Here is a 22954-nt window from a genome sequence, read left to right on the forward strand (position 1 = left end):
ACAATGGGATGTCCTCCATATGGCAAAAGCTATAAAAGGCCCTGGAAACACTTCCATTTGGTCTTCAATCCTGCTTCTTACCTCTGGACGAACTTTGCTACAAACTGACGTTCTGAACAAAGGACTGAACGATCCATCCAAACTGTGGATGTATTCTAGAGACCTGACCTAAGCCAGCAGTTTATTCCATCACTGCTACAAGCCCGAACCAAGAACTTTGCCATTATTGTACGTAATTGATTCCCTTAACCAATTTTAACTCTCACCTCTCTTTCTTTTTATAAATAAACCTTTAGATCTTAGATACTCAGAGATTGGCATCAGCATGATTTTAGGGTAAGATTTAAGTTATATATTGACCTGGGTGTATGGCTGGTCCTTTGGGATCAGAAGAACTTATTTGATGAGACTGGTTATAAAGAACCACTCATCTCTGAATCCAGTGGTTTTGGTGGTGATATAAGAACTGGAATGCTTGAGGAAATGGGCTTTATGTTTTCTTGCTAGCCAGTGTGATTAAACAGGCATTTATTTTTGTGGCTGATCTGGTATATCTTATTAAAAAATAACCACCAGTTTTGGGTTGCATTTGCCCTACATCTCAGCAGTCCGTCCTGAATTTGGCATCCTCAGTTGTGACCCACTAAGGCATGGTTACAAGAAGGGAACAGAACGTCAAGGGCTCAAAGGGGGCTTTCATGAGCCACACAAGCACCAGATTCCGAGCTAACAGAGGGACTGAGTCCTGGATTTCAGAGTAGAGCCACTCCAGACCTTTTAAGAACTGGACAGTCGTGTTATGAGCAAAGACCAACCTGTCCTGGAATGGAGGGTGAAAGACTGATATAGTGGCCAAGTGAACCTTAACTAATGAAAGGGGCAAACCCTAGAGCTTCAGGTACATAAGGTAGTCCAGGATTAACTGCAGCAAGCCCTGCTCAGGCCTAACCTCTTGGGCCAAGGCCCAGCAAGTGAATCGTTTCCATTTGGCCAGATTGCTCTAGTGGAGGGCTTTCTACTACCCAGTAGGACCTGCTGGACTCGAGCCGAGCATTCCTGCTCCTCAGCAGTTAACCACGGAGCAACCAAACTGTGAGGTGCAGTGCTGCCAGATTTGGGTGCAGGAGCCAGCTGTGATTCTATAACAGAAGATCCAGCCAGATGGGCAACTGCATCAGGGTCGTCACAGACAGGTCCATCAGCGTGCCAAACCAATGCTGGCGAGGCCAAGCCATGGCTATCAGAATAATGCTGGCCTTGCCCTGCCCTGCTTGATCTTAATGAGGACTCTGTGAAACAACAGCACCAGTGGGAAAACATACATCAGAGGCCCTCAGCCATGAAGTAAGAAGGCATCTGGCAAGGAGCCCCTGTCGACCCCCCGAAATGAGCAGAACCTGTGACGCTTCCTGTTCTGACGAGTCGTGAACAAGTCCACCTAGGGAGACCCCCCACTTTCAGAAGATCTGGTAGATCACATAGCGGTGGAGTGACCACTCATGGTGAGACGAGAAGGTTCTGCTGAGGTGATCTGCCAATACATTTCTGGTTCCGGGGATGTGTGCTGCCACAAGATGAATCGCATGCTGCACGTAAGTCCCAGAGCCAGAAGGCTTCCTGGTAGAGGGCTGACGACCCGGCTCTGCCTTGCTTGAGGATATAAAATGTCGTGGTGGTATTGTCCGTCAGAACTTGAACCACTGTCTTGTAATTGGGACTGAAAAGCCTGGCAGGCTGGATGAACTGTTCAAAGCTCCCTGACATTTATGTAGCGGGAGTGTTGACTTCCGACCAGTGGCCTGGTGTACTGAGCTCACCCAGGTGGGCTCCCTAGCCCAGATCTGAGGAGTCAGACACCAGAGTTAGCAACTGAGATGGGGCTGCGAAGGGAACTTCCTGCAACACCAACGTGGGGTCCAATTACTACACCAGCGATGACCGGATATGGTCCGGCACCTTGACTACCAGGTCCAGGTCATGTCTGACATTGGTCTACACCCCCAGCAACCAAGACTGCAACAGCCGGAGGTGAAGCCAGGCATGATGGACCATGTGAGTACAGGCAGCCATGTGGCCTAGCAATGTTAGCAAGTGCAGGCGGTGATGAGCAGGTGGCCCTCACACAGGATATTACATCCAACATGGCTCAGAAACAGGTTTCCGGAAAGAATGCCGTGGCCCGTATGGAATCAAGGACCACCCCGATGAACTCTATCCATTGCACTGGTACAAGGGACAATTTCTTTCCGTTCACTAACAGGCTCATGTCGCAGCATGTGTACCACACTAGACCAAGGCTGCTCTGCACTTAATTCCACAATCTGCCCTTGATGAGCCAATCATTGAGATAAGGATAGACCTGGACCCCCAGACCCCTCAGGTAAGCAGCTACTGGGGCCATACATTTTGTAAAGACCTGCGAGGCCGAGGAGAGGCCAGAGGGAAGCACCATGAACTGGAAATGGTGCTGGTCCACCATAAAACGGAGGAACTGTCTCTGTCCTTGGAAAATAGAGATATGGAAATAAGCACCTTTCAAGTCAAGAGACCAGTCTACTGGATCCAGGGAGAGGATGATGGAGTCCAGGGATACCATGCAAAACTTCAACTTCTTGAGGTACTTGTTGAGTCACTGCAGGTCCAGAATGGGGTTGTAAGCCCTCGTTTACTTTTGGGATCAGGAAATAGAGAGAGTAGAAACCTTTCCCTCATTTCCTAAGGGACCGCCTCCACCACCACTCAGTTATAGGAGATTGTCCACCTCCTGAATGAGGAGTTGCTCATGAGAAGGGTCCCTGAAAAGGGACGAGGAAGAGCGGAATGGAAGGGGGTGGCTGAAAACTGACGGGTGTAGCCCAGCGACACAATTTCTAGCACTCAACTGTCCAAGGTGACTTTTGACTAGCCTGAACAGTAGGGACGGAGACAGTTGAAGAAAAGATGGGCGGGTCCCAGGAGGTGACTGGGTCATCGCTCTCAAGTGCAGCCTCAAAATGCCCATTTCTGACCCCCATGGTGTTTCGCTGGGCCAAGCTGCAAAGCTGAGCGGGAGGAGGAAAGGCTGCAGCGACTAAACCCAGTGTCCCTTCTCCTCGTAAATTTCTACAAGGCTGCCAAGGCCTTGGCGGCAGGGTCAGCCGGCATTGCTTCCTCACTGACTGAGGAGTATCCATCCCAAGGGAGCGGAGGGCGGCCTGAGTGTCTTTCAGACCACGCAGCCTCGCGTCTGTCTGTTCCGAAAAAAGCCTGACTGCATCAAACGGGAGATCCTGTATGGAGGACTGCTTCTCCTGGAAAAAGCCAGCGGTCTGAAGACAGGAGCTGCGCCTCATGACCACCAAGGCGACCACCCTGGCCACCGAATCGTTCACATCCCAGGCAATCTGGAGGGAGCACTAAGAGGCTGCTGTATGCTCCTCAACAAGAGCCCCGAACTCTTGGGTCACCTCCTGGGGCACGGAGTCCTTAAAACTGGTGGAGGGAGTCCCACAGGTTAAAATTATAACACCCAAAAGAGCCTGGTGGTTCACAACCTGGAATTGGAGACTGGCCATGGAAAAAAATTTTCCTCTCACAAGGGTCCAGTCTCTTGGTCTCCTTATTTTTAAAGTGGAACTAGCATGCCATTGCTTGTCCTTTCCATTGGCTGTCAACACAACCAATGACCCCGAGAGCAGGTGGTATACAAGTATTCAAACTACTTGGTGGGGACAAAATACTTTTTCTTGGACTTCTTGGAAGTGGGCAGGATGGAAGACAGACTTTGACAGAGGGCTCTGGCAATGTTCAGGATCCCTTTGTGCACCAGGAGGGTAACACGTGCAGGGGTGGATGCGGAGAGCACACTGAACGAAGTGTCTGATTGCTCCGCCATCTTTTCCGCCTCTAGGCCTAAGTTAGTGGTCACCCATTGAAGCAGGACTTGGTGCTCCTTAAAGTTGTTCAGTGGGCTAGCACCGGAGGGCTCCGCCAGCACCTCATCTGGAAAGGACGACTACGACTGAACCACCAGGGGAGGGCCCGGGATATCATCCCCCATACCGGAAGGGGGTCTTGGGGTGGGCATCTGTTGCTCCACCTCAGCACCTACCAGCACTTCCTGCACCGATTGGAGTTTGTCCAACAAGGCAACCGATGATTGGTAAGATGGGGGAATAGGCATAACTGGCATTCCCCAGGCATTCCAGTAAAGCTATTGCACTGGCCACTGGTCCTGCCGCCAGGTTGGCAGCGCTGAGGCAGATACTGTAGAAATCCTCTAGTGACCAGGATGGGGCCATCGATGCCCGAATCTGGCAGTTAACTGTCTCTGTGGGTGACCGCTGGCTCGAATAGTCATACCAGTGCTGGGAGTAGAGGCAGTGGTGCTGTGTTGGGGAGCATCCCCGGGGTTTCGGGTGCAGTGACCGTTGGTGCAAAGATGACCAGAGCCAACTGTACAGTGACCAGCGCTTCTCTCTGGCGAGGCCCAGCACAAGGGCAGAGATCAGGAGCATGGTGCCAGCAATCTGTAGAAGGGAACCGGTGACCTCGCTCATGTGGACACCAATGGCATGGCAATGAAGGGCTCTGCCTCAGCTCCAGAGACCAGTGGTGCTCACTTGCCTTCTGGGAAGCTTTCATGGCTTGCTTGCCCTCGTAGTGAGCCTTTGCCAGGTCCACTGCCGCACACAGTGGCGGCTGGGGTGGGAGAGTCCTTTGCTCTCTGGGTGCCGGCAGCTGATAACTTGTTGACTGAACCATCAGTCTAGGTCCCCTACTGCTCCCCGGAGTTGGTGGCAGATCCCTTAGTGGGGTAAAAGGTGGCCTCAGGGACATGACTACGCCTTGGCCTTTGCCCAATGCCCCTTGGTTCGACTTGCTCAGTGTCGGGTCCTCTTTTTGGTCTTTTTCTTGGGTTCCTGCAAAGGGGACCAGTGCCGGGTAGAGCCTGGTGCCGGAGGTGCACTACACACCAAGGCTTAAGTGCTGGGTGTTGTGTCCAGCCAGGCCAGCTCCAAGGCTGGCTGAAGAGAAGCCTGCATGAGGAGGGCCCTCAAGCGAATGTCATGTTCTTTCTATGTCTTGAGATGAAAGTTCTTACAGATGTAATATTCTTCTTTGATGTGAGATTCCCCCAGGCACTTCAGACAGCTACCATGCAGGTCACTAACAGGCATGGGCTTGCTGCAGTCAGAGCAGGGCTTAAAACCTGGAGACCAGGGCATGCTCCACTTGGGATAAAGTCCTCACTGGGACCCTAACTAACGACAGTACTTAACAGCTACTTACTAACTAATCTACAATATATCAAACTATTTACAGCTGGAACATGAGGTTTGAAGAGTAGAAAAAAATGCTGACTGCTTGCAAAGCAAGGGAGAAAGGCGCTCCGACCAACCACCATGGGTGGTAAGAAGGAACTGAGAGGGCGTAGGACTGGCAGTGCCTGATATACTGACACATGAGCTCAGCACTCAAGGGGGCACCACAACTGACCCTACAGATAGCACTAAGGCAAAAGTATCTGACAACTGTGCACAAACCTGGAATAGAATTGACATGAGCAAGCACTCAAAGAACACTCAGCTGCAATTATATTCCTCAACACACTTACCATAAGAATATAGTAAGCGGGCTCACAGACGACCCTGTTCTGTAACTACACACTCTAAAATACTGTGAATTTACCATAAAAAATTGTCTATTGAAATCAAATATGCAAACAACTTTTTGACATAAGGTTAAATATTAAAATCATTAGATTTAAGTACAACTTTAATTCACTAAAATTGTAATTCCATGTACTACATAAACTCCATCTAAACTTTATTCTGCATGCATTTCAAATACTAGCAAAGATTAACGGAGCTGCCCTGCAGATAGCTGAGACCTTTGTGCCTTACTGCACCGGGCCAGTTATCACAAAATCATAAAAAGGTAGGCCTGGAAGGGACTTCAACAAGTCATCAAGTCCAGTCCCTGCACTGAGGCAGGAACAAGTAAATTTAGACCATCCCTGACAGGTATTTTTCCAGCCAGTTCTTAAGAATGTCCAATTATGGGGATTCCATGAACTTCCTTGGGAAACCTATTCCAGAGCTTAACTACCCATATAGTTGGAAAGTTTTTCTTAATTCCTAACCTAAATCCCTCTTGCTGCAGATTAAACCCATTACTTCTTGTCCTATCTTCAACGTAAATGGAGAGTAACTGATCACAGTCCTCTTTATAACAGCCTTTAGTATATTTGAAGACTGTTCTCAGGTCCCATTTCCCCCTCTCTCCCCCGGTCTTTTCTTAACGTCTCCTCAAAGGTTGGGTTTTCTAAAATTTATCATTTTTGGTGCTTTACTTTGGACTCTTTTCAGTTTGTCCACATATTTCCTAAAGTGTGGTGCCCAGAATTGGATACTCCAGCTGAGGCCTCACCAGTGCCAAGCAGAGTGGAACAATGACCTCCCATGTCTAACAAACAACATTCCTTTTAATATATCTCAGAATATTAGCCTTTTTTTTTTGTGCAACTGCATCACATTGTTCACTCATATTCAATCTGTGATGCACTATAACACCAGATCCTTTTCAGCAGTACTACCATCTAGCCAGTTAGTGCCCATTTTGTAGTTGTGCATTTGATTTTTTCTTTTTAAGTGAAGTACTTGCTGGATACCATGGTTACAGTACTTTGACTTATCCTTACTGAACTTCATCTTGTTGAACTCTGACCAACTCTCCAATTTGTCAAGGTCAGTTTGAATTCTAATCCTGTCCCCCAAAGTGTTTGCATCCTCTCCCAGCAGGGTGTCATCCACAAATTTTGTAAGTATATTGTCCACTCCTTTATCCAAGTCATCAATAAAAATACTGAATAGTACTAGACCCAGGACTGACCACCAAATACACTCTCTTAGTTTTACAGCTGACCATTGACAACTACTTTTTGAGTACAGTCTTTCAACAGTTGTGCACTCACCTTACAGTAATTTCATTTAGACCATATTTCCTTAGTTTGTTCATGTGGGACTATGTCTAAACTCTTACTAAAATCAAGATAATACCACATTTACTGCTCCCTCCCTCCTGTGGTGCCTATGCCAGTAACCTCAAAGAAGAAAATTAAGTTGATTTGGCATGATTTGTTCTTGACAAATCCATGCTGGCTATTCCTTATAACTATTATCCTCTATGTGCTTACAAATTGATTGTTTAATAATTTATTCCAGTATCTTTCTATGTATCGAAGTTAGGCCAACTGGTCTATAATTTCCCGAATTGTCCTTGTTCCCCTTTTTTAAGATAGATACGTTAGCTCTTTTCCAGCTCTCTGGGAACATACCCTGAGTTCTCAAAAGGTAATTGCTAACAGTTCAAAACTGCTTTAGCTAGTTCTTTATGTACCCTAGGATGAATTTCACTGGGCCCTGCTACATACATGTAACTTATCTGAATATTGTTTAACCATTCCCTATTTTGGCTTCCACTCCTTCCCCCTTGTCATTAATATTGTTTTGAGTATCTGGTCACCATTAAACTTTTTACAGAAGACTGAAGCAAAAGAGGTATTAAACAACTCAGCCTTATTGATGTAATCAGTTATTAGCTCTCCTTCCTCACTAAGTAGAGGGCCTACACTTCCCTTAGTCTTTCTCTTGCTTCTAATGTGTTTAAAGAACCTTTTCTTATTGCCTTTTATGTTCCTTGCTAAGTATAACTCATTTTGTGCCTTAGCCTTATTGATTTTGTCCCTACATGTTCATGTTATCCTTTGGTACTCTTCCTCAGCAATTCGTCCATGTTTCCACTTTCCATAGGAGTCCTTTTTGACTTTCAGGTCATTAAAGAGCTCCTGACAGAGCCATATTGGCCTCTTAGTAGTCTTCCTATCTTTCCTTTGCATCAAGATAGTTTGCAGTTCTGCGTTAAATATGGTCTCCTTGAGAAACTGCCAGCTATCCTGGACTCCTTTATCCCTTAGATTTTCTTCCCAGTTCTCTGAGTTTGTTAAAGCCTGCTTTTTGGAAGTCCACCATCCTTATTCTGCTGCTCTCATGCCTCCGTTTTCTTAGGATCATGATATCTATTATTTCATGATAATGTTCACCCATACGGTCTTCCACTTTCAGATTCACTGCTAATTCCTTCATCTTGGTCAGAATCAAGTCTCAAATGACTGTTTCCCTGGTTACTTCACTTCCTCCACTTTCTAAAAACACAAAGTTGTCTCTAGTACATTCCAAGAACTTGTTGGCAGGGCCGGCTCCAGACACTAGCCTACTGAGCACATGCTTGGGGCGGCACCTTGGGACGGGGTGGCATTCGGGGTTTGTTTTTGGTTTGGCCAGGTGGCGCCATGGTGGGAGGTGGGGTCTTGGGCGGCGCGACGCTCAGGGGGGACTTGGGCGGCGCGACACTCGGGGAGAGCGGGGCTCTTTGTTTTTGCTTGGGGCGGCAAAAATTTTAGCGCCGGCCCTGCTTTTTGGAAATGTATTTTGCCATACTACTTTTTGAACAGATGTCTGTGTAGTTAAAGTCTCCCATTACTACCAGGTCTCCAGTTTTGGATACATCCGTTCATTCCCTTCCATGAAAAACCTACAGAAGAAAAAAGTTTACTGCAAAAATTTAGTAGACTGAAAATTGGGATGAACATGCCACATTCTCCCCTTGCATATGTGATTGGCAATGGGGTGCAGGTGCAGAGTCTAATCTGGCAACCATGTGGAGCCCTGGAATCTGAAGCAAATTTTGTCCCCAAACCCTACAGATTTCCAGACATCTGCTGGAGTGCCTGCTCTCTTATGAACCTCTCATACTCTTAATTCCAGCAATGGGCAGCATGACTCACACAGCTGCCATAACTGCATATTACATAACACCCAGAGGTACATTAAAGCCACAGAAAGAAACTAGTAGCAAGCTGAAACAAGCAGCATTAGCCCTCAAGTGGCAATTTGCCCCATAATTGAGCTCCAAAGTTCTGGGCTCATGGGGTAAAGAGTGTCTGCTCAGAAATTCCAACCCCTTATGGCTGGCCATGACTTCTTCAGTCTTGCATATTTGACAACACGTCACTGTAAACAGGATTGTCCAGCACTTCAGTTGGTGGTAGGCCTGCCTAATAGCCTCTCATCCTTGTCACTCAATCCAAACAAACCTCTTTTCTGAACTTTTGTTTCTCTCCCCACCATGGCCCCAAAATACTAGTTTTAGCTATAGGCAAATTTACATATGAAGCACCAGCACTATAAGAAACATTCCTATTAAAAAGAAAATACACATACTGAACAATTTACTCATAACTCTCGTTACTATTTGATATTTTAAAATACATGTGCTTATGTCTAATGAGGGCCAAGACAGGTATAGGAAGTGGAAAGCCTTAGAAGAACAAAGTAGGGACATTGAGGAAGTGGGGGAGACGTTTACTACAATAACTGAAGGATGAAGCCAAAAAGTATCCTTTAGGGCATTTTAAAAAAATCCACTTCCTTTACAAAATTATAGCCTTAAGCATTTCTGCTAACAGTTAGAAGACTTGTTTCAAAACAGTGCCATAGCTATAGGTATGGCTAGACTTACATGGACTTCTGGGTGTAGCTTGATAAGAAACCTTTTTCTCTTGAAGCTTAATTTACGGACCTTAGACCAGTTGAAGGTGTTGATTTTTATGGTACCCTAAATGAAAAACAAAATTATTTATGGCTAGCAAGAAATGTTTATATTGTCAAGTTGTATTTTGAACAGCAACAAATGTCCCTCCTTGCCCCCACAATTCATTGTATTCAAATCTATTTTCAATTTATTCCTTTGATCAGGCTTTATCTGCTTTGCAATATCATTCATAGATTAACAGAAAACATAGGGTCTTCAAGCAGATATTGAAGGACAATATCAGGTACTTTGTGGTATATACAAGTTTTAAATAGGTATTTTTGTTCTTTTGTAAACTTTCCGTTGTTCATTCTACCCCAGGGTAGCTCTACAAAATCCAATTTAACTGCTCACCTGGGTTGAGTTTCCCAGTTGCCATCAATATCTGCAGAAGTTACTCATCTTGTGCAGTAACAATGGTTCTTCGAGATGTGTCCCCATATGAGTGCTCCACCATAGGAGTGTCTACGTCCTTGCGCTGATGATTGGAGAACTTAAGTAGCAGTGCCCATTGGGCCCGCACATGAACTGTCTCTCCTTGTGCTGTGCCATGAGGCTAGCCAGCGCACACAGGCTAATCATCCTCAGTGCCTTCTCTACCAGACTCATAAATGAGAACTCCGAACTAGAGGGGAGGAGAGTAGGTTGTGGAGCACCTATAGAGGGACACATCTTGAAGAACCATTGTTACTGAACAAGGTGAGTAACTTCTTCGAGTAGCATTCCTATGGGTGCTCCACTTTAGGTGACTCCCAAGCAGTACCCCTTTTGGAGGGCTGAGACTTCAAAGTTGGGTTAGTTACAGATGACAGTACTGTGAAGGAGAAGATGGCACCGGAGGTGGAGTCCCCAGTGATCGCATAAAGTTCTGAAAAGTATGGACTGAAGCCCATGTCCCAACTCCGCAGATCTCTGTGATGGGACATCATTGAAGAAGGTGACAGATGAGAAAATCAATCTTGTGGAATGTATACAGATCGGGGGGTGGGAAGGGAGGAGATCACATTAAGAATTTGGTAGCACTGTCTGATGCAATTCAAGACTCACTTAAGAGAGTCTTTGGGCGAATATTGCTGAGCCCTTGGATCTTTCCACCACAGAGGTGAAAAGTCTAGGGGACTTCCTGAAGGCCTTTGTCCTATCATAGTAGAAGGCCATGGCTCTCCCGACATCTAGGGTATGTAGTATAACCTCCCTAAAGTCTTGGTGAGGCTTGGTGTAGAAGATGGGAAAGTAAATTGATTCATGTGAAACGGGGAGGTTATCCTAGGGATGAATTTTGGATGTAGCCTGAGTATAACCTTGTCTGGAAAGAATACTGTGTAAGGGAAATACGCCATCAGAACTGCTCTCTCTGCAGCTATTAGGAAGGCTGTTTTCACTGATAGGTATGTTAGCGAACAGGTGGCCACTGGTTCAAACGGAGGCTAGTCAGCACTTTCAGAACCAGGTTTAGCTCCCACATAAGGGTAGGGAATTGAGGCTGAGGGAACAGGTTTATGATACCCTTAAGGAATCTTTTAGTGGTTGGGTGTGACAGCACCAATAAAAGGCTGTAATAGCTGATAGATGGACCCTAAAAGAGCTTAGAAATAATCCTGACTTTAAGAGTCAAAGCATAGACTAGAATATGTGGAAGAGTTAATGGATGTTGGAGATATTTATTGGGAAATGCACCAAATCTGAAACCTGGACCATTTCTGACAGTAAGTATGTTGTGTGGTGGACTTTCTACTGTATAAATAGAACCTCCTCTACTTCCTTTGAGCATGAACTTTCTAGGTGCTGGAACCAAGCAGGAGCCTGTGAAAGGAGGTGCAAATAGGTCAAGAAAGAGATCAGTGGGCACATCGCAAGCTGTGTCAGGTAAGGATACCAGGTCTGCCTCAGCAAAGCAGGAGCAAATCAGGATGACATGAGTTCCATCCCTGTTTATTTTTAACAAGAGCTTCAGCAGAAGAGGAAACTGAGGAAAGGTGGGAAGAAGCTCCTTGTCCCAAGGGAGAAGAAGAGCATTGCCCAGAGACTGCTGTCCCATCTCCACCCTGGAACAGTAGCATCGACACTTGTCCTGGTGAGTAGCGAACAAGTCTATGGGTGGTGTTCCCCATCGTGTGAACAGGTTGTGGAGTACTGATGAGTGCATCTCCCACTCATGATTGTGTGGGAATTTGCAACTAAGGTTGTCCACCACTGAGTTCTGCGTGCTCGAGAGGTAAGCTGCGGTATAATGTGATGTAAGAGATGCATGAGGGCTATAGTCTCACAGCCTCCACGCATAGGGAGGGTGACCTGGCCCCCAGCAATGGTTGATGTAATACATGCAGGCTATGCTGTCTGTTAGGATCTTTGCATGTGATCCTGTGATTTGCAGAAGAAAACGGGCGCAGGCATTCCTGACCGCTCTCAGTTTGAGGAGATCCAAGTGTAGAGACATCTCCATACGTGACCATTTGCCTTGTGTCATGAGGCCATTTAAATGTGCTCCCCACCCTATGAGTCGTGAGTTGGTGGTAAGAAAGAATGATGGTGACATATATGAGAAGGGGATCCTTTTGCACACACTGGTTGGGTCCTTCCACCAGTTTAAGGATGTTTTGAGCCTGGTGGGTAGCAACAGGTTTGTCCAGCCTGTCCCTGTTAGGTCTGTAAACTGAACTAAACCATAGTTGGATGCATCACATGTGGAATTTGGTGTGTGGTATCACCACAATGCCTGCTACCATGTGTCCAAAGAGTTGGAGACAGAGTTAGGGCAGTATTTGTGGACACTACTAAATGGTGTTTAGGAGTGAAACCAGGGATAGGAACCTGTGCTGAGGTAGGAGGCCTTTTGCCTGTATGGCGCTGTGACAGGGTGTGCATACCCCACACTAGGAGAGAAAGGTTTAATCCCACACTATGGACAGAGGAAGTCCATGCTGAGCATGCTCCAGCTGCTGTGCTACTACAAAGATGAGCAGCTCAGCTCAGTCTGGGCTGGTCACTGAGGAGGAAGCACAATTGGTGGAGGCTCCAGGCCAGGAATCGCTACAGCCCCTAACTACGAGAACCAGAGATCCCAGGGACTACATCAGAGACGTACTACCTACACCCAATCGGCAGGAGTCAGAATTCCAGGGAGCTACCCACACCAGGAAACCCAGGTACCCCAACGATACACAGCTTCAGGAAACACAGTAGGAAGTGGCCCAGGGAGGCAGAATGAGTGGTATCTCCCACCTGTGTAAGGTCAGCGAATTGCGGTACGATCCATGCTGCCTGGGTGGTGAATGCACTCACCACTGACAGGGTCCTTGGCTGGGACCTGGTGGAGTTAGGTGGGCTGGGATCACGCTAGCCCAGTCGCCACCTAACCCGGATCTGGCCATGGATGGTTGCATCAGTTGTGGAAAGTGGTCTTGCGGTGCTTCAACCTGCCCATCAAAAGGGGTATTTACATGCAGGTGGTTGGGACAAGGTTTGCAGACCAGACAGTTTGTGCTTCAGGAATTTCCCTTTCTTCCTCTGTGGTTCTTAACGGTGCTGAGGTTAATATTGAGCCACATATGATCTGTGTTGAGACCGGGGACTAAAATGCCTCTTTTACCCCAGTGTACAGATTCCCAGCAACCTCAGGGCAGCCCTGGAATCCTTCAGGATATGAAGGGAGGCGTTGGTCTTTTTGGTAAAGAGCTTCGTATCCTCTAAAGGAAGATCTTCCACTATGGACTGCACCTCTTTCAGGAATCCTGATAAGTGGAGCCATGATGCTTGTTGCATCACCATCGCTGTGGAGATGGACCTATCTGCCGTGCTGGTGGCATCGAGGGCTGACTGTAGCGATGTTTTTGCTACTAATCGTCCTTCTTCTACTATGGCTTTAAAGTATGCCGATGTCCCTTGGCCCATTTGTCAATAAAGTTGTTGAGTTTGTAAATGGTTAGCCCGCACATTCTGTGCAGCATGAGGAGAGACAATGCATGTGCAGGCCCAACGGACACAGCTACCAAAGTTCTCTAATCAGGAGCACAGGGATGAAGATACACTTACAAGGGAGCACCCATAGGGCCATATGAGCAAATGCTGAAGGAACTGAGTATGTTTAATTTGGAAAAAAAGGAGATTAAGGAGGGGACATGATAGCGGTATTCAAATACTTGAAAAGCTGCCATAATAAAAGATGGAGAAAGGTGGTTCTCTCTTGCCACAGAGGGCAGCACAAGAGGCAATGGGTTCAAACTACAGCATAGCATATTTAGATTAAATCCCAGGGAAAACTTCCTAACTGTAAGAACACTTGAACAATGGAACAGACTGCCAAGGGAGGTTGTAGAAGCTCCTTCACTGGAAGTTTTCAAAAGGCGGCTGGATAGCCATCTGTCTTGGATGGTTTCGCGATAACAAATCCTGCATCTTGGCAGAGGGCTAGACAGGATGACCTTTGAGGTCCTTTCTAACCCTATGATTCTGTGATATAAGGTCAGCTATTAAAAAAAGTCAGAAGAGATTTTTAGATTAAAGTGACTGACAGTTACTTAAGGAATTATAATCAAAAGGAAGATGTACGTATCTGGTATTATTTCCCCAACCTACCTGGAATACTAGTACGCCCATGTGTGAAACAGCCAGGCTAATTTTTGACCCCTCACGGTCAGATGCAAGGTGGAATCTAACGCCATACATCTCCAGTTTCCGAGCAATTTCAAGCACCTGGAAATCTGACTCAGCAGGAGTTTGGCCCCTCCAATAAGGAACAGAAGCATAAAAATAGAGAATATTAAAAACAACATGATTTCATAATACTTCCAAAGGGTCCAAAGTAATTAATCTATATGTCCAGAACTAAGCAATAATTTTCTGCCTAATTTACACTGACAATTTCACTCCATGAAAGTATTACTGCTACCTTTGTAATTTGACTAACACAATATATCTGGGGGAAACTGATACGGAGAAGCAAATGAAAACTGGTATTAAGGTTATCTGATTCAAAACCCAGGAGGTCAACAAATCACTGTCCAAACAGGAATCCTGTTCAGTTTGATTTCTTGCTTAGGAATACATTGATATACCCAGAAAACAAGGGGGAAATTGAGAATATTGCATAACAGCATGACAGAAATATAGCAAATGTTGCAACAATACAGGACAATCTAAAATGGGATTATAAAATCAGATCAGAAATATCCAGATAGCATTGTATCAAATTAAATATACAGTACATTTGAAGCATATGCACTTCATTTAATAATAAAAATAAAAATCTAGGAAAACCTAATATAATCAGGCTCTATGCATTCCATGATTCTACAGACATAGAATTTACCCACTGCCACAGAACTGTAATGCAAAACCCTAGATCTCTCATTTAAAAATATCACATTTATACCCTTTACAGTTGCTTAGATAATGGTGAAAAGCAATGGAGTTTGCAAACTTTGAGTTTACAATGAGCCTGAAATTGTTAAGAGAGGTGTGACTTGCCATCAGACTTCATGATGCCACAGTCACAGAATTCAGCATGTTTTTTGCCATGGAATTGCCCCCCCATCTTCCTGCACTGCCAGAACATGCTTGCACTTTCTCGTTTTCCATCTTCCCCCATCAGGGGAGTCAATTGGATTTCAGCGTACACTTCCACAGAGCACAGCAGTAGGGCATCAGGAAAACAAGTCAAGCCTAGCTTGCTGCCAGGGAGTGGGTGGAACCTGAAGTGTAGACTGTCCAGCTGAGCTTGCCAGGATGAACACCACAACAGATAGACAATACCCCAGGAACAAAGAAGATGAGATACTGAAGTTGGCTTCAAGCTCCCCATTTCCATGATGCATACTGAGGTAAGGAGCTACTAAACAAGGCCACCTAGACAACATTTTAACTGCTGAGACCCATAGATGTGGACTGCCCAGAAAACAGTGAAAAACGAAGATCTTCAAGAGTAACCTTTACTGAAAATGACGACTGCCAAATATACATCAAATTAGTGTTTTCAACTGTAAGTCACAGTTGTCTGGGAGTTTGAGGGTGACAGCCCTCATGGAGATGGGAATTAAGGACATTTCACAAAGCCAGAATAAAAAGAACATTGACATAGAATTTAGGAGTTCTTGCCACACACTTTAGTCCCACAGTGCTGCAGGATACACAAGGGTCTGATTATAATAGGAGTTTGATGTAACTGACTGACAAAGGCAACCTCAAAATTTAGAGGATCTGCAACGTAACACTATACTAAAAGATCCCACAATGATTACTATAGCACTAGTTCTGATCAAGTGCTATTTTTGCCATCTACATTACTGCACTGCATACAAAAAAGGCAACAAATGGAATTTTCATACAGTTTAATGGAAGGAAACTGAATGATGGAGGAAGGGTAGGGGGCTGGGAAAAATAAAGGAACTCGGCAATTTTTGCTTAGAACTGACTAGCCTCAACACAGGCTGTATTTATGTATGCCATATTAAAACACGCTTTTAGAAAAAAAATGTACCCAGGGAACAGCTCTTCCCCGCAATAGATATTCAATTAGTTTAGAATAGACTATATGCTATTTAGGGTATGATCTGTCTATTTTTGTATACTATCCTGTGCCAAGTGTAACATGAGCATTAAATAAAACGAATATTTCCTGCAATATCTCTTCCTTCTTCTACCCTTTTTTTTCTTTAAAGATGCCTTCTCCTAACAGTTTATAGAGTTACCATTAAGACCAGACATCTTTGTTCTATTTCTATAAAGTAATGTTTTTCTGTTGAACATGTTCAGATAAATTATTAATAATTAAAGCAGAATTTATGGAAATAAGGACCTCTTAACTGTATGCATAGACCATCTTTAAAATTAAAAACACAACCACAGAACCCATTCAGAATGCAATCCTTTTAAATATGAAAAAATACTGCAGGAATCATGATTCTCTCACTCTTACAAGTGGTTACATACTTGAAAATCATTGTGCCACACACATTCTGGGTGAGTACAAAGTGGTTAAAACATTCAGTATAGTTTCTACTGCTTTATTCTGTAAGAACAAGAAGTACTTGTGGCACCTTAGAGACTAACAAATTTATTTGGGCACAAGCTTTTGTGGGCTAAAACCCACTTCATCAGAAGCATGGAGTGTAAAATACAGTAGGAAGATGGGGACGGTAGAGACAATTCAGTTAAAGAGGGCTATTATCAACAGGATGAAAAAAATCACTTTTGTAGTGGTAATCCAGGTGGCCCACTTCAAACAGTTGACAAGAAGCTATGAGTAACAGTAGGGGGAAATTAGCATAATAAATTTGTCAGTCTCTAAAGTACCCAGGGCCACCGAGAGGATTCAGCGGGCCTGGGGCAAAGCAATTTCGGGGACCCCTTCCATGAAAAATAAGTTGCAATACTATATTCTTGTGGGGACCCCTGCAAACTGCCCCACTTGTGCCCCTCCCCCCATCCCCAGGGCAGCCCTGAAGGTGCCACTAGTACTCCTTGTTGTTTTTGCTGATACAGACTAACACGGCTACCACTCTGAAAACGGCTTTATTCTGTATTAACTTTGAAAAAACAATCGATCTTCACAATGGCAAAGCCTGAAAAGACTTTTTCTCCCAATTACAAAAATTTCAGGGGTTCAAAAAGGAGTTCAATATTTTCAAAGATTTAGTCTATATTGTGTTTTTCATCAAATTTGGGTATGATGTAGCCAAATAAACTTAATATACAAAATATAATTACAACAGTATAACTTTTGTGAGCAGATAAGGCCTAAGTTGCATCTCAGTGGGATAAGTGATAAAAGGTTGGAAATATAAATTTTGGCCATAAATTCACACATTACACAACTTCAAGCATAGTGTGTACAACACAATGAGCTAAGCTCACTCCTGGTGTAATGCCACAATCTCAGAAAGAGGATGTTTGGGCTTCATGTGGTGAAAAATAAAATCACGGAAATGTGCTGGAGAATTTGGAATATGTCCAATAAAACTTCTATGCACAAACTCAGGTGAGCAACTTGAGTACTATCTTATTACGTATAAAAACCACTAGAGTTTAACTATTCAAATTTACCTAATAAAGTTAAGAGCACAATACCTGTCAGAAAGAATAGAATTTTTAAAAACTGCCAGCATCTACAACAGAAGGAACTTTCTAAAGTGGGGAAAACTAGGAATGAAGCCAAGCAGCTCATACTGCACAGAACACATTTATAAATGAGAAGCAGTTTCAAAGTAATTATCCTCAGATGTTTGCTGTAGACTAATCTGCACAGACTGATCTGAAAACAATCTGGTCTAATTTTGTTCATCCATTAAGTAGATAAATCTGCTTAGGCTTCCCCAAGTCAATGGATGACAACCTGCCAATTAAAGGTATTTTCCGAAAAGAACTGCCTTCAGTACAGAAGGTCTCAATGCAAGGTTTCCTTACAGCTGGATCCATATGTAGACAATATTTATCACAACATCCATACAGTAATGGGGAAGATCAAACTCAAACCCAGATACTGATACATGTCCTCTGCTTTATATAATTTTTTAAACCTACAATTAATTTATTTTATGGCTTGAAGAGGCAAAAGCATTGCATATTCAGAAATTGCACTGGTGAGAAAAGTAGAATTTCAGATTCTGAACCAGGACCTATATTCACAAAGATTTCCAAAGGTATTCACCTATTTCCAAAGATACCTCGATGAGGCTGGCTTTAGCACAAGATAACTGTGTTACAAGGGTCAGGATACTGATTAGCCTGATGACCACTCAAGACCAAGACCACTGTGGCTCTTCTGCTGTCACCTTGTTCTCTTTCCACCCTCCAGCCACAAAATTGTTATATTCACTTATTGTGTATTGTTTAAATCCTAAATTGTGCACTCCTTGAGGCAGGAACTGGCCTTATGTTGTTTGTATAATGCCTAGTACAAGAGAAGTCTTTTAGGTATACCAGAATATAAAGTGGTCAACTTTGGATCTTGCAGAGGTACACATCTACTGAGCTGTGCCATTAATAGACTATTTTGGCACTGAGTAAACAGATCTGACAGTTTAAATGTAGAAGCCATATTTTACACACAAAAAATTAATCACTCATTTTAAGAAGCACAATATAAGCCAGGGGTCGGCAACCTATGGCACGTGTGCCAAGGACAGCATGCGAGCTGATTTTTAATGGCACGCTGCTGCCTGTTGGAGTCCCAGCAGGCAGCAGCGCGCCATTAAAAATCCTGGCCAGCCTGCTCTTCTCCACCCTCCGCTCCCCCAACTTCCCCGCCGTAGGGGCAGGGGGCAAATGATTGGTCCTACTGGCTCCCCTGCCTCTTCCCATAGTGTGCTGGGTTCCTGCCCCTCCTCTGCCTCTCTGTCCCTCCCTCCCTGCCAGCCAACCAGCTGATGGCCCCTGCGAGAGAGGGGGTTGGGAAGGAGCAGAGTCAGCGTGCTCGCTGCTCCTGGCGGAGGCAGAGAAGAAGCAGAGGCAGGGCCTTGGGTGGGTGGAATAGGAGCATATCTCCTCCAGCACTCTGTCCTGATCCCCCCCATACACACACCTCCCAGCCCTCTGCCTTGACCCCCCCACACATATACTCCAGCCCTCTGCCCTGGTGCCCCCCTCCCATAGGCCTCTGCCCTGAGCCCCACACCCCCCCAGGCCCGTGCCCTGAGCCTTGTGCCCCGCACACACCCCAGGCCCCTGCCCTGAGCCCTGTACCCCCCGCATACACACCCAGCCCTCTGCTTGATTCCTTCACCCCCGCCCCACGACCCTAGTCCTGAATCCGGCATCCCCACACATACCCAGCCCTCCTGCCCTGACATCTGCACCCTCCTCACATGCCCCCAGCCCTGACTCTTGCCCCCCTCCACATACCCAGCCCCCCACCCCACCCCACGCACCCCCCACATCTTGACTCTTGCACGCCCCTCTATCCCCACCCTCACCCTGAGCACCAAACGGGAACTCCTGCACCTCCCCCCTGCCCCACATTCCCATCTGCACCTCTTGCACCAAATGCGAGCTGCCCAAGTAAGCGCCCCACACCCAAACCTTCTGCCCCAACTCTGAGCCAGATTTTCATTCTAGCTCCTGGCCAGACCCTTCACCCCCAACCCTGTGCTCAGTGCACTCCCACCCTCAGCTCAGTACAGAGAGAGGAAGAGAATGGACCAGAACCAGGGAGAAGGTAGGTACCCACTGTATGTGGGCAGGGCCAGGACCCCAGACTGACAGCGGGCTGAGTGGGTCCAGCAGCTGGGATCCCGGCTGGCAGGAGCTGGCGGATGGAACCCGAGTGGTTGTTCAGAGTTGCAAACACTTCAGAGTTATGAACAACCTCCATTCCCGAGGTTTTTGTAACTCTGAGGTTCTACAGTACTATTTTATCGTCACTTCTGTCCCACAGATTTTCAACTTTTCTATTCTCTTTATACTTCACACAGTATAAAATGCCTATACTATGGAATTTATTTATAATTAATGAATTATAAACAAGGCCCTATGTAACTAGTGGCAAGTAGAAATTATATTCTGCAACTGGAAATTCTGGGACAGTCTTACACAAACTACTAATTTCTTTAAGTATTTTAAATAGAAAAATAATTAGTTTTAAACCACTACTACTCAGACCATAAGGTCTTTAGCAAAGAAGGCCATCATGATAATGTATACAGTATTAAAACTGTATTACAAAGTAAGTGCAGGTGAACAGCATGTTTTCATCCTCCTTATTTCTCCCTACCTCCCTCAAAGTTAAAAACATTATTAGCTCTAATAAGACTTCATTTGTCTAACAAAAATGAATGGCAGTTAAAACAACAAATGCATCCTGTATGAGTGACCACTAATGAGGTTGCTGCAGTCTACTGTATTTGGCAAGGTTTAGAGCAGGGGTCTCAAACTCAAATGACCACAAAGGCCACATGAAGTCTAGTAAACTGGCTCAAGGGCCGCATCACTGACACCCCCACCCTCACTGCCCCGGCCCTGCCCCCACTCTTCTCCTTCCATGAGGCCCCATCTCTGCCCACCCCTTCCCTGCCCCTTTCCATCCCCTTCCCCAAAGTTCCCACCCCAACGTTGCCCCTTCCCTGTCACCAGGGGGTGCAGGAGGGGTTCAGGGTGTGGGAGGGAGTTGGTGTGTGGGGTGCAAGAGGGAGGAGGGGTGCGGCAGGGGATTGGGGTGCAGGGTGCAGCAGGTGGCTCAGGGTAGGGAATGCAGGAGGAGTGCAGGGTGCAGCAGGTGGCTCAGGGCAGGGAGTTGGGGGGCAGGAGGGATGCGGGATGCAGCAGGGGGCTCAGGACAGGGAGTTGGGGTGCAGGAGAGATATGGGGTGCGAGCTCCAGCCCAGCACCGCTTACCTAGAGCAGCTCCGTAGTGACAGTGGCACACATTGGGGCTAGGGCAGGCTCCTGGCCCCACGCCACTCTGCTCCAGGAAGCAGCTGGAACCACGGCTCCTGGGGGAACAGGGGTGGGCACAGGGCTCCGCTGCAGCTCCTCCAGGTACCTTCCATGAAGCTCCCATTGGCCACAGTTCTCTGTTCCCAGCCAATGGGAGCTGCCAGGGGAGTACAATGAAGCAAGGCAACGCAGGAGCCTTCTGCCTCCTCCCTCCTGCCCTAAAGGAGGGCCGCCAGCCGCTTAAGGGAGCGGTGCAGGGCTTGTGGCGCCACGGGGGACAATCCTGCAGGCCGGATTCAGCCTGTGGCTTGTAGTTTGCCCATCCCTGGACTGGAGGTAGTCAGAGCGGCGGGGGAAGCATGGAGCTTGGCGGGCTGCACAGAAGAGTCCATACAGCCGTGTGTTTGAGATCCCTGGTTTAGAGTATAAATTGAAGCCATTATCGTGGTTTTGCTTCCACCTACCAACAGCATTTAGCTTATGCCATCTATATGAAGGAGCAAGCACATGTAAAATTGTAAATGGCCTATACTTCAGTCTCCTGGGGGAAGATGTTCTGTATCAGTTTGATACTATTTACACTACAATTAGATCAAACTGTGCTAGAACTTTTTAAACACATAACTAAGTATTTTGGGGGGTTAAAAACTTGGGGGGAGGAGGTTAGCTGTAGATGAGGCCTAACTCAGTGCTCCTGCATCTAGATTCTTTTACTGCCCCCTTCACCATATTTGAATTCCATCAAACAATTATCATCTTTCTAATTTCCCTGTACTGTTTCATCAATATGCTGTAATACTATAACATTTCCAAACAGCCCACCAATAATCTGCACTTACAAGTGCTTCCTGTGAAACTCCAGTATCTTTCCTTGTACTCTTTCCTGGTTTGGAAAGTATTGGTTTGTTTTTAGGTGATCACGATCCCCAGATTCATCGAAATCCCCAATCTCCGCTATGATAAAAAGTAATAGAACATGTCAGAATTTAAAGAAACTATACTTGAGTAAAGAAAATAAAGTTAATAATCTTCAATTCTAACTTTTCTATAAAATACCATTTACATAGTACCTTAACTTATTTGGTTTTATGATGATATTTATTGGCATTCCCACATCTGCAAGTTTTCACATGGGGGCTTTTCCATAAGAGACAGGACCAAACTATCAATCAATGAGTTACCTTTATCTCTAAAAGGTTATATCAGACTAATTCCTTCCAATACTGTGAATTAGGGAGCCATTGTTGGGACTTAAGTGTGGTCTACACACAAAGCTGCAGAGCAGTTTAAATGCAACTTTGTGTTCAGCTTGCGCCTGTAATTTATAGGTGCAAACTAAATGGATTTAAACCAGGTTTAAACTGATGAATGTCCACATAGGGCTTTGCACCTTTTAATTAAAATTAGTTTTAAACAGATTTAAGTTAAACCAATGCAACTTCTGCATAGACAAGCTCAGAATAGCTTTGGAGAATCATGATAAACATATTTCAGCTTAAGCTTCAAAAAGGACTGCTATAAACACGTCAGAATTTTTTTTAAATAGTTATGAAAAATACCATGAAAGTATCTTGTTTAAAATTAGGCTGACCTATAAAACCAAGAAGTTTTAAACATGATTATCTTGTAAATATATTAAGCCCAAAATATTTATATTCCTTTGTCACCTTTGCTTTTCTAGCATCCTAAGATTCACTCCTGAAATGTGGCCACAGATGTTGATACTTCTCAGCTGTTCCATGTTGATTTGAAGTTCTCTCAAAAACACAAGATAGTGCTAATAGTGCTAGAAAATCCTTGGCAAGTTTTCATAGCACAAATCATTGGACATTATGTAAGATAGCTTTGGCCTTCCAATAAGTGGAGTCATGTTCCATTATTTTGTCTGAAGAGGTGTTTCTTAAAACATTTTTGGTTTGGGTGGGCAGGACGAAAGGAAGAATGTATCCCCTGT

The 22954-nt window shown here is 45.3% G+C and overlaps 1 protein-coding gene across 11 annotated transcripts in view; it reads right to left on the minus strand.

Moving 5' to 3' along the window:
* FARP2 (FERM, ARH/RhoGEF and pleckstrin domain protein 2) overlaps window positions 1–22954 on the minus strand; it is a 204445-nt gene that overhangs the window by 82818 nt on the left and 98673 nt on the right. For all 11 annotated transcript variants that reach the window (XR_004002053.1, XM_030575993.1, XM_030575992.1 and 8 more), the window contains 3 exons: window positions 21840–21954; window positions 14209–14356; window positions 9562–9657 (listed from right to left, as the gene is read on the minus strand). Coding sequence is in view for 10 of the 11 variants with exons in the window: in XM_030575993.1 (XP_030431853.1) it covers window positions 9562–9657; window positions 14209–14356; window positions 21840–21954 (359 nt within the window). In the remaining variant the exon portion in view is untranslated. The remainder of the gene's footprint in view (window positions 1–9561; window positions 9658–14208; window positions 14357–21839; window positions 21955–22954) is intronic.

This window comes from Gopherus evgoodei, chromosome 9, assembly GCF_007399415.2.
Source record: "Gopherus evgoodei ecotype Sinaloan lineage chromosome 9, rGopEvg1_v1.p, whole genome shotgun sequence".
In the NCBI taxonomy this organism is placed as follows: Eukaryota; Metazoa; Chordata; order Testudines; family Testudinidae; genus Gopherus; species Gopherus evgoodei.